This window comes from Syngnathus typhle, linkage group LG5, assembly GCF_033458585.1.
Source record: "Syngnathus typhle isolate RoL2023-S1 ecotype Sweden linkage group LG5, RoL_Styp_1.0, whole genome shotgun sequence".
NCBI lineage: Eukaryota > Metazoa > Chordata > Actinopteri > Syngnathiformes > Syngnathidae > Syngnathus > Syngnathus typhle.
The window spans coordinates 16200894-16216299 of record NC_083742.1 but is presented as its reverse complement, the minus strand read 5'-3'; the positions used below and the strand labels follow the sequence as shown (position 1 = coordinate 16216299).

Below are 15406 nucleotides of genomic sequence, written 5' to 3'. Positions count from 1 at the left end.
GTTCTGACTTTCTCCAGATCTTCATGGGCATCCAAAAGTAGAATACGTACATTTTCATATTTTGAAGCCATGCGAATTTTGTAGAATTTTTCCGAGCAGTGTCGTAAAGGTACCACAAGAGGGTGCTAGAGACCGCTTAGTAAAAGTTTAGGTGGCTCTTTACAAGACGTTTATAATGGAATGAAAAGTTTTATTGATGGGTGTTTAATGGATGAGCAAGGTAATTGTCTTGATATTATGGTACACATCAGTTGTGGTTAATAACATACGAGTATGTTCAGTAAAGTCTTTCAAATTAGGGTTTGGATTTCAAAATTGGGTTTAAAATTAGGGTTAAGAAATAGGGATTCAAAGTAGGGTCAGGGTCTCAAAGTAAAGTTTCATAGTAGGGTTTCAAATTAGGATTAGGGTTTTAAAATTGTGTTTCTAAATAGTGTTTCAAACTAGGGTGAGTTTCAAAGCAGGGTTTCAAATCATGAGGTTCTTCACCAGTGCCAACTTTGACTCACTGTCATCTTTTTGCGGCCTGTTGTGCTGTCTTCTTTTTGCTGACTTCATCTTCTCTTTGCATGTGAACAAGTATTTTTTCCTCACAAGTTCTTTTTTTCCTTTCAAGGTCATTGACCTGACAAAAATTGCCATTCTCAGCTGCAGTATTCAAAATGTATGGAACTATGCACAGCATGATCATGAAGTTGGACAAAATAACATACAAATGAAGTTATTTTTAAAAACGCCACGTGTGAATTTTAGTATTTTTTGAACACTTTTACACAAACAGATGTTGAGCTCTTCTTTCTACACTTATGGAAGAGTCCAGAAAAGACAAACATAAACGTGTCCCGTGATGCAATAGCTTACGGCTGGACTAGTAACCTTTCACTCTGCACACTTACATCAATGCAAACAAATTTGCAATATGTGTGTTTTTCACTATCTGGGTCATCATGTAGTCAATGTCGGACAAAGCGCACCAAATGACATGGCAGTATAATCAATAAATGCAACTAAAGGAAAATAAACTCTCTGTAGTGAAAAACGGATATTTAAAGAAATCTATAAAATACATATTAACAATATAAAGTGGTGTACACTATTCCATATGAAAACAAAAGGAACTTTGAGATGAAATATGTCAGAAATGAAGAGCAGCAGGCCACTTTGTACTTGATGGCAAGCTTTATTTTCTTGCAAATACACTAGAAACGTTTACAAAAGTTCTGTAAGAAAGGTGTGTGCAGTGGAAATTATCAAAACTCAAAACGAGTAGTACTTGTAATTTTTCTTTTTCACCTCTCCTGCCAAAGGGGGGGGGGGGATTGTCATTCGGAAAACCAAAACCAACAATCATCAAACCAGTGTGACAACGTTGCCCGTAACGGAAAGAGGTGCAAATTGAAACGTGTTGGGACCCCGAGTAGGTTTATGGCACGGCTGCTGGTCCCTGAATAGTAAGCGAGGAGGAGGAGGAGAAGGAGGAGGAGGAAGAGGAGGGGGGGGGGGCATCATTCATCTTATTCGTCACATCAAGATAATCAGCCTGGCCATCAAAGCCCTCCAGTTTGACAATATTAGCATGTTAGCATCAGCTACATCTTTTATTTTCCCCACAACTTTTTTTGTTCATAATACAAATGAAATCAAATTGGACCCAAGTGGTACTCGACAAAAATGTTCAAACTTCAAAATATAAATGAAATCAAATTGGACCCAAGTGGTACTGGACAAAAACTACACCAAAAAAAAACAACAAAAAACTGACAATTCCAGAGGGAACACCCAAACATAAATACGCGGCCCTGTTATAAAAACCATTCATTTGTACACACAACTCTGTATTGCTTTTATCTTACATAATAAAAATAATAATACTGAGATTCCACGCCAAAGTGTTCCTTTTTCGGCCTTGATGTCAAGAAGGCACAGCAGCGAATACGGTGGCACAAGGCGAAGGGGGGCAAAAAAAAATAGGGTTTGTGGCACAGGGATGTCTTTGGTCACAGGTCGTGAGTAAGGTCTCCAAAAAGGTTATGGTGGCATTGTGAATGGTCCCAAAAATATAAAAATGTTGGAATTAACCATGCTGGCAAAATCAAAAGAAGTGCTAGAAGTAAACATACCGTCACACTTTTAAGAAGTCAAACGTCAAAAAAGTGGTTAAATTTTTTCCCCCCAAAAATATTCCTAACTATGGGTTCTTTTCTGAGCTTGCCTGCAGTTGGAACAAAACAACAGATCCAACCCATAATGAAAGCAAAATGCACTGACCTAAAAAATGTTTGTCTCGGTACAGTAAGCATTTATTCTCTTGGTCACAAAATAACCAAACTCTTTGAAACCGTTCGATTGCCAGCAGGCTTAAAGTTCTAAAAAAAAAAAAAAAAAGGATCCCAAGCAGTTTGCTAAGCATTTTTTTGCAACAGTTTCCTTTGCAATAGGTTCTAAAAATGTCCCTACTGCTGACGAGGATTTGTTCTTTACCCAGCTAGCCCAAAGTGGATGACACGTGTCGTATACATGACATAAAAAAAAGAAAGTTTCCATCAGGTGATTTTGTTCAGTAGTTAACATGATTTTGGAGTTTCAAAGCACACTAGATGGTTGGTCTGACAGTTAACGTAACTAAACCGTTGGTGAAGATGTAGATTAGGGTGCAAATGCTACAAGTGGAATTGAACAAATCTTTTTGCAATTATTTCCATTAGTGTGCTGGATATTGACAAAATTGATATTGCGTAGTGTTGAAATGTTGCTCATTTAACATCCATCCATCAATTATAACAATTATTGTTAATCTGAACCACACCAAATCGATGGAAACTTTTCACACAAAGGAAAAAAGGCCTTTTAGTAAGTGAAATAAATGACCACAGTGTTGTTGTTGACCGTACGTCTCGTTGGATTTTAAGCTCACAGAAGGTTTGACTGGAACGGCAGCGTGAAGACGACTCGGCGGGACGTCCACAGCTTATTGGCTGGCCACTTCCGAGCAGCAAAGACACAAAAGTGAAATGTCGTGTACAGCTGGACCAACTGCTGTAGAGATATCAAAAACAAGGACAAAAAAAAAAAAAATACACATGGGGCACATTTCCCAGGCAAAAAGTGTGTGTCTGGAGGGGGGGGGGGGGGGGGTTGTTTTTTTGAAATGATAAGACAAGTGATTCAAGTGCTGCGTTTTGCACACTAACACTGACAGTGTCTTTGACTCTTGAAGAAAAGACTTGCCGAGGACCGCACGAGGCTCCAATTGTGCTTGAGTAACAGTGTAGACGTGCAAACCGTCCTGGCGGTAAGGCAAAGAAAGCGGCTCCCTTGTAAGTTCCGCAAGTCTTTTTGTTGTTGTGGTTTCCCATTGGACAAAAAAAATAAAATAAAAAATTCATAATCTTTGACTAGCGATAGAAAGGGCACAAACGGAGCAGCTAGGAAAAGTCTAGTGTTAGAAGGGGGAGGAGCAGGAGTGGTGGAACACACTTTCACAACCAGCTAGTGTGTGAAAAATGACAAAACTGTTTGGCTCAGTTTTTTTTTGTTTTGTTTTTTTAACCTAATACTTAATAGGGCAAGGCGGTTCCCACTGGTGGGACGGTGCATCCGTGTTGGACTGACGACCATTTTGGGTGTGAGGGAGTGGAAAGCAACACTTGGTCGAGTCCTTCATCTTTGGAGCCAACCAGGAGAGGAAGAGCAATCTTCTCCTGATTGACTCGGACGCAGCGTAGTGAGGCATGAGATCAGGGAAAGGACCCACCCCTGCGAAATAGCGAGCCCACCCACTTCCCTCAGCCGCCACGCCAGAGCTCCTGGCTTGGAGTGCAAGGGAGGGAGGGTTGGGTGGTGGGTAGGGGGTCCATCCTGGATCAACACTTCTGGGCCTCCACTGGATCCATGGCAATGTAGGAACCATTTTTTTGCGGCTGGCCAGGGGGAGCATCGGGCGACTCGTCCGTCTTGTCACTGACCTGCGTGTATGCGGTCTCGTCTTTGGCCGTCTGCAGCGGAACAATCCAGAAGGGGGGAAAAAAATAAGACAAAAACAAAGCACGGAGATTAGTAACAGATGGCAAAGGCGCCAAATCGCTAACTGGCAGAATAAAAAGCACGTAAACACTTAGTTTAAAAAATATGACTTTGAAAAAAAGTTTTATATATACGATATCTATCAGCTTTACAGCTCAAGACAAAATCAGGTGACCAAACTTCATCGTATTGAAAATTACTTCTTGAAATGTTTACAGTGACATCTTCATTAGACCGTATTTCCTCATGAAGTGAGCATTTACTTTATTTATAGAGAGGCATTCTAAAAAGTATATATTTTTTTTTAAATCAAGTGAATGTGCAGCGTAAAACCAAATCAGGACAAATTTAGGACATTTGAATGCCTCATGATAAATATAAAACCACTAAAGAGTGTTTCCGAGCTCCGGTTTTGGTTAGCAAGCCAAGTCAAATGTGATCGGCGACGTCAGCCAGAAGAGGGAACTTATGGTTTCCTGGTTGCGATGAAAAAGTATCCATAGGGAGGGAGCTCTTTTTATCTATTTATCCCCCTCCCTCAAGTAAACGTTGTAGCACCATTTGAGGAAATACGGTAAATATGGAACACTCGGGACTCAAGTAACTATGGGATGAAATGTAAACAGACTAAATGAGGAAAATGCACTGTGTGAAGAAACAATTAAGATCCAACTGGGAATGAAAAATGATACTCAAGATAGGCAACAAAATGCAAAAACATGGAACAGCAAACAAGGCAACAAAAATGGAAAAAAAGACTTACAGCAAAAGAATGAAAAGCCTCAGTAAAATCAATGCGTTTTACTTCGTTCTAAAACGGAAAAAGGGAAAAAAGGGGAGCGTTACAGAAAATTCAAACAGGTTAATTCAACAACAAACAACAAAAATGCTTCACATGGCAATTTAGCATTGTCGATATTTCCCATCATGCTGAGACACCTTAAAAAGCTGCATTTGGAGATCGGTTTTCAATCAATTCTAACATTGGTATGTCAAGTTGGTTGTGTTAGCTTAGCATGCTTAGTTTTCAAACAATGACAGACAGCGCACCAATTGTTAGTCTCTGTTAAGCAAAAACAAGCTAGCCGTGTAGACGCTAGGCTAATAGGTTGTGTTCTTAACCGTTTTAAAAATGGGATTACCGTATTTTCCGGCCTATAAGGCGCACCGGACTATAAGGCGCACCTTCAATGAATGGCCCATTTTAAAACTTTATCCTTATATAAGGCGCACCGGACTATAAGGCGCACCATTAATGCATCATGTCAGATTTTTAATCCAAATCAAATCATTCTCCATTTTATCTTTTTTATTTCAACTTCAGATGGAACAAATTACTTTATAATCATAAAATAATGATCCATAGTCTTTTTCAGTCATGATTCATAGTCTTCAGCGGGCCACTTATGATTGATTTCATGACACAATACTTCGGGCCAGTTTGAATTTAGGAATTTGATCCATATATAAGGCGCACCGGACTATAAGGCGCACTGTTGGTTTTTGAGAACATTTTAGGTTTTTAGGTGCGCCTTATAGGGCGGAAAATACGGTACTTGCTGCTTAAAAATACAAATGTGACTTTGAGGGACAGTTATTTTGCTAGCAGTTGCTCCGCTAATAGTACACAAATGAAGTTTTCTCAACTAAACAGCGAGCTAAAGCAGTGCTATTACGTCTTTAAAAAAAAATGCTCTAACAACAGGCAACTTTAGAATTGCGGGGAAGAAACGGGTCATGTTGGTTTTGCAGTTAAGGTAAGGATGCATGCAATGCGTTAGTTAGCATGCGACAAGTTTGGGGCTTAAAACCTTCCACACAGTCTAGCGTTAGCGTTTTGTTTAGCATAACAACACTACAAATCTAGTAGGGATACTGCGAGCTAACAGATTATTAAGGCTCGGGGGTCTACGTGTGAACTCACCTTCTTCTGGCGGTTACGACAGAACAGGACCACCAGGACAAGCAGCAGGATGAGGCCCATGCCCACGATGAGCAAAGGAAAGTTAGACACCAGGGTGACAATAAGCAGCAGCGTCCTCATCTGGGCAGCAGAGTCGTCATCAACCGTGGCCGTCTACCAGAGGGAAAAAGAAAGTGTCAGGGAGGTTGAAGTTCAAATGTTCTAGCATGTTGTGTGTGTCTGTGTGGGGGGGGGGGGTCATGCTCACCTCATTGACGTACATGATGGGGAAAATGGTTTCGTTGAGGTACTTTGTCTCCCTGTGAGACAGGAGGTGGCATGTTAGCTAGCACGTTTAAAAAAGGAAAAAAAAATTACAAATGGACTTACGGGAAGCCCATCACTCTCTTCAGGATGACATTGAGCTGAGCGCGCTTGCAGGCCCGAATGGGAACACCTGTGGTCTGTACACACAACACACACACACACAAGTTGCTTAAAAAAACTAATTGTCAATTCCGAGCCCAGTGTGAACACATTTGTTCGCATCTGAGATTGTCATCGTAGGTTCTAGAACGCGCCGTACCGGCTGCAGGTCCAGATAGGTCTCGTGGTCCTCCTTGTTTGGATTGAGGCCTTCGATGGCGTTAATGTACTTTGGGTCAGCCTGGTAGAAGTGCGGGAAAGACACCACAATGGGAGCGCCTGGAGGGAGGGCACAAAAGTAATACCAAGTCAATGACTGCTGTTAAACTCCAAACGGTCTTGTAGATAAGAAGAAACGTGAGCTCGAGGAGAACTATAATCGATGGAGCGCTATTGATAGTGCCGGCACGTCTTTTAACGACATGCTGACATGGTGATCGTGAACATCCAGAGTCCACAATGGCCGCACTGATTCTTTTGAGATTGGAAAACGCCCTTCACACTTTCCTCAAAAAGAAAAGCATCATATGACAACATGAAGAAAATCAAAAACAAGGACAAAGGCTTATCGAAGGTTTTGTGACCTCAACAACAAAGCCAATCTCCACAAATGGAGAAAATGGTGTGTGCGGGCGGGCGACCACTCGAGGTAAATGACTCCAAAAACACGTCAACGCAGACAACTCATCAAGGAGGTCATCAAGATGAAAACAACCAAACTGCATTTTACAATAAATTAGTTCTGGTCTGAAACTTTTCAGTGTCAATACGCCCGCTAAAGTTGAATAATGAGCAATGGTGCAAAATCTGATAAAAAAACAAAACAAAAAAAAAAGTCTAGTTTTTTTTTTTTTGGTTGATTGAATTACATTGTTAAATGGGCATTTTTTTGCACAGTAGTCCATCCAATATACTAATCGTGGCAGTACAAGTGTCTGATAAGGACGATGAATGGTTGAAGGAATGCAAACAGCAGAGTCCAGAGGTGAGCGTGTGTAGTGTATGTCTGGGATGCTCCTCGTGCTCTTATCGCAGCAATGGCTCTTCACTCAACACGGTCAAATAGTTCAATCATTGCGACACGAGCACACCGTTAAACATTCACTCGCACGGTCAAACAGCAAGCGGAAAGGACCAGATTGCACAGGGCCATCTTCGGATGATGAGCGGATTGGAAGTCCGTGTCAAAAAACATTCCGATTGAAACGGGCAGATCGGAATTGGGTGTGGAAATTTGCTGAGAACCGTCACGGGTGCGATGTCAAATGTGAATGAATTTTCAATCGTGTTGTTTCAGTTTGATTCATAAGAAGGGATCAAAATCAGGCGGGGAAATGGTGCCAATTTCAAAACTCACAGTTATTTTGTTTTGAGGTCGTAAATGGGAACAGCCGTGGGATAATGAACAACTTATTTTGAGCTAATGATTGACAATGAAGGTATATTTCCGCCTATGAAAATTGCTTTGCTGACCTTTGCTCTTACTTTGTATAACGGCCAAAGTGTCGAAGAAGTTCGACTATGAATGAAGATGTGGGGTAACATTTCCTGCCGTGAGCCGTCATTTCCTCCCTTATCTCCTCTTACCTTGTCGACACACGCTGACTTTGAGCACGCCGGTGCCCAGACACTGTCCGGCGGGCACACAGAAGCCCTCATTGGCCGGGTTATCCACGGGGCTCATGAGCACGTCGTCGGGGGGCGCGAAGCGGTACGCCTGGATGCCTTTCACCTCCACGTCCTTCACGTAGGCCAGATGGATGGATCTGCCAGGAAAAACAAAGTGGGTGAACCCTGCGCGCTCATCTCGGCTTCAAAACGGTTTCCTGTGTATCGTTTCGCTTCCGGGGAGTGTCCGCTTTTCTTACACAAACTACTTATCAGTCCCTGAGATGGTCTTTATCTGTGATTCACGATCCTGTGGTTTTCCTGGACGGTAAACAAGGGCGGGCGAGGACGCGATATCGGTGCTCGCATACCTGCAGAGATCGGCGGCGAAGATGTAGAGCAGCTCGTTCCTGTTGATGAGCGGGTGGAAGACGGCGCCGTCCGTGCCGTTGATCATGTTGCTCTGGTTGGATGACCAGAACGTCATCTCCCTGGTCGCAAGGAGAAAACAAACGGCGGTGTTAGCTGTTACTGCGTGAAAGAGTCACATGTCGACGTAAAAAAAAAAGAGCTTTGGAAATCGACATTTTTCTTGTCTGATTGACATGAGTCGTCGTGGTCACTTTGTTTTCGTGAGTTGAATGACGAAAGTGAATTTCCGAGTCAGATTGACGCAAGTAGCAAAATTTGGTGTAGAGCTTCATTTTGCGCTCGTTTTAATGTGTACAATAAAGTGTGTCATATGTTTTTATTATCTAATTTGCTGTAAAACGCTTTTTTTTTTTTTACTTTTTGGCCTCGGGAAATGGGACAATCTATTCAATGCTTGATGTATTGGCGCGTTCTCAAATCTACCGACCTGGATCTAAAGTACAAAGTCGCAATGGATAGCCAAACATTCATTTGGCAATATTCAAATCCAGGGAGCAAAGGGTTCCCCTGCTCTGGACACAACTCAAAAGTTGTCTAACTGGGCAAATACTGAGAATATCTGACCGAGTGGACCTAAGAAGGACTATTTAAAAATAACCCCAAAAAACAAAAGCTGATCCAAATCATGAAAGAAAAAGCATTTACTTGAGTCCGTTCCACGTGTCGATTCTGCCGTACTCCATGTAGTCTTGCTCGCCGGTGTTGAAGACAAACTCCCCTTCATGGGTTCCATTTTTCTGCCAAGACGAGAGAGAGAGACGGGTTGAGACACGAAGCGCCGCATGCTGGCCAGGCACTGAGTCGGAACGCGTTTGCGTCCCTACGCTTTAATGAGCCGGGAAAAGTTTGGCCGCTTTGTGTTTGGCCGACGCCACGTCCTCGTAGGGGACAATAAGCCTCAAACGGAGCACAAGGAACGCTCATAATTGGAGATGGGGAGGGGGAACGCAGTCCGTTGATTTGGGGTGGGGCACAATAATATTGAGAGTCTAGCGGTCATCAAATGTTTGCGGAATTTGTCTCAATACTGTCGACGTAGTGTCTTAGGTGGTCGGCTTTAATTCCGAGTCAGCTAAGAGTCTCATCTGAGTGGCTGGCAACCTCGCCGCAGCATTGCACAAGTTGCGTCACGCGCCGGCTAACAGGAAGTCTGCAAAGAGACACGACCGCGTGAGCCCTCGGCGCTCACCTTCCACATGAGCCCAAAGTACTCGTCCACGTCCGGCTTCATGGAGTGGATCTTGGTGAGGATAGGGTCCTTGAAGCCCCACAGGTACTCGTGCACCGTGCGCGTGGTAAACAACGTGGCCCCCAGGCCTTTGATGTAGATGGAGATGAAGCTGCGCAGGAAGAACGAGTACGAGTTGAGCTCGTTCATCACCACCTGAGAGGACGCAGTCAAGCAAAAGTCAAATATACAGTACCGTATTTTTCGGTGTATAAGTCGCACCAGCCGTAAAAGAACATTGTGTTCATAACGGCAAAGATAAACCAACGGCCACCCACCACTAAGGGGATGTTGATGGTCCTGAGGATGTCCACTTCGGGATCTCCCACCGACTTCTCCCGCATGAAGACAAAGGTTTTAGGGTTGAGGGCGTACACTTTGGTGCCGTTCTCCAGGAAGGTGACGTTCTCCCTGGGTCGGTACTCCCTGGGGCGGGGAAACGGTAGGACGCGGGTCAGACGCCAGGAGGCGCATCGGGGGTCCGGAGGGGGGGGTGTCGCATTACCTGTAGGTGTAAGGTCCGATCTGCTGGACGGCCGCCCGGCCTCCCGCTAAGAACACCTCCGGGTTGGTGACGTTGAAGAAGTAGTACTCCATGTAGACGGGCGGGGGAGGGTTCTTCCACGACTCGAACATCTGACTCTTCTCCGTCAGTGTTATTTCCTAAAACACAAAGTAACACTTAATACAGAGGTCCTGAGGGCACTCGCACACACGCTTCACAAGATGGAAACTGTATTTGCGCGTCCTGCCAAGCTCGAACAAGAGGCAAATGTCGGCACGGTAGATGAGTTAAAAAAAAAAAATCTACTCAAGTAAGGTAAAAGTACTTGCAATTTTCCCACCACCAGTGGATAGGTTATTTTTAAGCACATGGACGTAAGTAACAACACTTCCTCTCGTTTCAAGTTTGCTCAAAAGCCTCCGTCTGCTTCAGGTTAACCGTTGAGGGGATGGACGAGCCGCGCATTGTCTCCAACGCGCACTCGGCGTCAAGACGCGGCCGCCGCTTCCTGTCAAGAGACTTTGCGACCTTGGCAGATCTTTATGGCCGGTTATTTGTTGGGTCGCTCGCATCCTCGCGCCAACACCAGGCTTCCCGTGAAAGCACAGTGGAGCTCACGGCAAGCAAACTTTGCCGACAGACTTTGTTCCCGTAAGTTATTTTTTTGTTTCTGGGAATAATAGCATTTAGTCATCGTAAATATGATGATGTTACTATGTAGAAAAATACTACATAGATTTGGGTTCAGAATTAGACTAAAAAAAAATACAAAGTATCCCTACTTTCGGAAAAATGTGTATTTTTTCTTGTAATTTTAGACCTTTTTTCCAAAAGCCTTTTTTCTTCAAAAATAAGCAAATATTTTTTGTTGGTAAATTTAGTAATTTTAGACCTTTTTTCCTAATTCTTTTTTCTTCAAAAATATTTTTTCTTCGAAAAAAACCCGATTCACTTCTCCGCATTGTCACATTATAAATGCGGAAGTGAAATCAGGACGATGTCACGCACTTTCAAAAGGAACTTCTTCCTTTTATGAAAGAAAAAAGCACGACTTCTTGGATTTTATTTTCACCCCAAGGTTGCTTTGATGCTTTGGACTGTTATTTGGATCTGGTTTATCAGGAGAAACACAGTCCAAGGACATGTGTGGAGGTTGATGAGGACCAGCCCTTAAACAAATAGCTTAGTACACTGTAAACAAATAGTCAGCACTGTCCGACTAAGACCATATGTGATGAGAAAAATGAAGTTCAAGTACCCCGGACGGCACCCGGCGTGTGTCTCACTTTTCAAACCCTTTCACGCTTAATCCGTCATCCTCCGATCAGTCTGTGTTTGCAGTTTACTGGTTCCAGCGCGGTGAAAAAAGAATTAAAAGAAAGTCCTGCCCCCAGGGCTTGAAGAAGGCAAGAAATTCCTCACATGATTTATATTTCCTTCCACGCCCTAGAGCTGGGATTCTCAAATTTTTCAATCCAGGGAGCTCGTAATGAGATTTCTTTTCCCTTTATTTTACAAGGACATCTCATCCTTAATTTGAATTTAACTGTTTTATGAAGTTGAATTGAATAATCATGACGCCAATTAAACAGAACTACGGCGTATAGCGCCAAAAAAAAGCGCACAAGAATTTCAAAAGCTGATCAAAAAGTCGGAATGATACGAGAACAGTCATGAAAAAAATGTTGAAAATTAAGTTGCAGTTTTGACTATTGAGATTAAAGTCAAGATCACTTCGGCTAACAATTTTTAAAAACCATACAACATATTATTTTACTGCCCACGCTCTTTATCTTATCCTGAACTACAACTTTCAAGCAAATCTGCAATTAGGCTTGTTTTTTCTTCCTTGAGGCAGTTGAGGATTAGCAGTTACCCCCTGCTAATTTCTCATTTAGAGATCGTCAATGGGGAAAATTAATTTACAACACCAAGGAGCAGAGGGAAGCTAGCCGGCTGGCTGGCTGGCTGGCTGGCTTCCTCCCTAAGTAGTCCAGATGAGTTGGCACGATGCCCCCAAAAATGCTCACCGCTGATTCATGTCAGCAAGAGGAATGCCAACCATTCCCAAAAGGTTAAAGGTGGCGACGGGCGTGCCGGGCTGCGACATATAGCGCGTCAGCTGCTGCCCCCGATTGAGCTGCTGAATCGCCACAATGCCAATTTCACCGCTCCCGTGAAATTTGAAAATATATAGGCATTGATGAAACAAGAGAATAGACTCACTTTTTCCATTGCCTCATCATTTCTATTCTTATCTTTATATTGATTATTTTGTATGATTTATATTTTGAAGTCATATTTGGCATTGACTTTATTTGTATTAACTACTCACCTGACAGTAAGTAACGATGTTGCGATGTTTTTTTTAAAAATGTTTTGATGATTAAACAGCACGCCTCCGTTGGTCTGTTTGATTGTTCTTTTTTTTTTTTTAACAAAACAAATAAAAAAAAAAAGGTTATGATGAACCTTATTATTTCTTTCCATAAAATGTTAGCAACGGTCTCCACTTTGGGTGATGTATGAAAAGAAACAAACATGCCTTGTTAGCTTCAGAAGCTAACAAGCCAGTCCAACAGCTGGGAATGACAAAGAGTGTAAAAAGTGGCCACCCGCTAAATAAAAACAAGACAACTCAGCGTAAACACAACTCGAGGCTTGAAGGTAAGCAAGTTTCACCCGTCAACTCCCTTCCCCCATTCTCCATCCAAACACAGACAACCTCCACCCGCCCTCTTCTTGCTGCTGTCACTGCAAGCGGACACATTGCAACACCCACCAATGCATTTGTTCATGTTCCCAAAAAAAAACAACAACCAAAAAAACTTGTTAACCTACAGGGCAGGGTTCCCCCAACATCTGTTGTGTTTGTTCAGATTCATCTGTCCATTTTCAAGGCCATTTCTTCTCCTCAGAGTTGCAAGGGTGGTCTACACCCTGGACTGGTCGCCAATCAGTCACAGCAGCGCGCATATTGACGGACAAACAGTCACACTGCAAATATTCAACCTACACTCCCTGCACTGAAGTCAATCAGATGACGATTCGGTTTCAGAAAACTTCTTTTTCCCCCCGTGAGCCAGTTATGTGTTTAAAACCAGATATTTGGCCCTGTTCATGCAAATTGAACATACTATTAAAATACAAAGAAACAATAAAAGATGTTTTCTTTTACAATTTGACGTTTCAACTCCACATTGACCTACGACACTGGAGACTGCAAAAGGATGAATGAACGATTTTACAGTGAACATCGTTTTAATGTGCCATAGATTATTATTATTATTTTTAAGTACTACGACAACAGTCGGAAACAAGAACCTGACATCCATGTTTCTTAAATTGCTACTCTCTGGTTTTACTTGTCACTTGTTACTTAGTACCTCTTCAGCCATTTTCAACATTGCTTATCCACCCACTCATTTGAAGACAAATAAAGATACATATGAAAATAGTAGAAGAACACATTCTGCACAAGTTTTGAAAATATTTCATGCACATGGATGGATAGATGGATGGGTCAATTTAACCTGTGATACATCAAGAGACAATCACTGCACATGAATGAATGGCAATGAATGAAAAAGGCTTCTCTGCTTTGATTTTAACATCCAATTGAGTCCTTTATATCTTGAAAGCAAAGCAGTATTTATTTTCTTGAGCTAAAAAGGTAACAATGCACATTGAGATGAGCAGTAGGGACGAAAATGAAATAGCAACATACTGGATCGTTGTGGTTACGGTTGAGGGGAACAATTTGCCCTGCAAAGTCAATTTTGGGAGATTGGAAATAGGAAAGGCTATTAAGGCTTTAAGGATGCATTGAAGTTGCGTAAATGGGAAGACAGGATCATAGCGGGATCGTATCCGGGAATGTGTCAGTGGGTCATGCTGCATCAGCCGGTCTGATGTTTTCCAGTAGAGCATTTTTAGTGGCATTCTGGACTTTAAAAGAAGGTCAAACTGAGCTCACCTTTTTCAAGCGGTTGTGAATTGTGGTCTGGAAGACTTGAGCCACCACGAGGGCGATCCCCACGATTAGGAGGTGGGCACACACGATGCCGGTGGCGTAAATGGCACACGATCTCCGAGTCATAATGACAGAAAAGACACAAAAACTGTGGAAAAATGTTGTTTTTGGAGGGAGGGCGTCCCTGAATAGAGGTGCGTTCGATTCGTCCCCTCGGGTCTACTTCTCAGAGAGGTTTTCCTTCTCTTTCCACTCCCGACAGTTTCTGCGTAAGGCTCCGGGGCGAAGGTGGCGATTTTAGCCGGGTGAAGTGGGTTTTTGAAGCCGGTTGTTGACGAGGAGGAGCCGCCGCGTTGCCTCCCTGCCCCTCTTTAGTTCCCCCTCTCTACTGGAATGAAGCCGGTGAGGCGGAGCGCCGCGTTTTCGGAGGCTGAGCCGGGCGGGGCGTCGTGTAGTGAAAAAAAAAATCCACACACCCACTAGCTACTATTTAAAAAGGATGCCACTCGTCGATGACAATCACAAATACTGGCGCGCCCGACCCGTCTTCAGTCTTCAATCCTTTAATACACTCCATTTGGCAAGTTTCTACTGGTTCCTGGTTAAAAAAAAACCAAAATAAAAACCGTTAGCATTTAGTTGTAGAATTTGTGAATAAGCGGCATCATGACGTGACTTTAAATGATTTTTATTTCGACATGTAATTTGCAAATATTCTTTTCAATCATCTTAAATTCTTACAATGCTCCTTTTGTTCCATTTTTATTCCCAAAAAGTTACGCTTCGAAATGAAAACGGTCTTGACGTCACGAGCCCCCACCACCACCTCCCTCTCCCCTTGCGTCAAACTCGGCCTCTTATTGGTTTAAGTTCGCACGGACCACTGTCTCGACACTAGCCCCTCCGCTCGCTGATTGGTTAGAAGCCGGTGGGCACGATGTCGAATTTGATCGACTGATTTTGGGGCGGGGTTGATATTTAAAGGGGGAGCCGCTGGTGGGCCATCCAGCAGCGAGTCAATGGTGATCATCGAGGAGCATTTGAGGAGACCAGCAACCGATAACGGAGAAGAGAAACTGCAGTTTGGTCAATACATGTAGACTAATAATGCAGAAAGCACACGTTTGTGTATCCTAAATTACCCCCCCCCCCTCACCTCCACCATTAAATATAAGGCTGGATTTGAACAGCAGTGATGAATTAGTTGCCCTTTTTGTTATAGGACCGTTTTGAGCAAAATTGAATTAATCCATTAACTGAACTAACTTGTATGGTATCTCAAATCAATTTTCCCGATCAAAGTGCCAT

The 15406-nt window shown here is 43.0% G+C and overlaps 1 protein-coding gene across 2 annotated transcripts; it reads right to left on the bottom strand.

The window, feature by feature from the left end:
- Window positions 1-1160: 1160 nt before the first annotated feature.
- scarb2a (scavenger receptor class B, member 2a) lies at window positions 1161-14507 on the bottom strand. 2 transcript variants are annotated; one of them, XM_061277895.1, is made up of 13 exons: window positions 14102-14507; window positions 10126-10283; window positions 9899-10046; window positions 9582-9776; window positions 9038-9129; window positions 8332-8451; window positions 7940-8118; window positions 6513-6631; window positions 6317-6390; window positions 6195-6246; window positions 5948-6100; window positions 4787-4834; window positions 1161-3995 (listed from the first exon to the last, which is right to left on the bottom strand). In XM_061277895.1, the coding sequence occupies exons 1-13, from the start codon at window positions 14222-14224 to the stop codon at window positions 3864-3866; spliced, it is 1593 nt and encodes a 530-aa protein (XP_061133879.1). In that variant the 5' UTR covers window positions 14225-14507; the 3' UTR covers window positions 1161-3863. The 2 variants fall into 2 exon arrangements, with proteins under 2 accessions (XP_061133879.1, XP_061133880.1); XM_061277896.1 differs by lacking the exon at window positions 4787-4834.
- Between the last annotated feature and the right edge of the window lie 899 nt (window positions 14508-15406).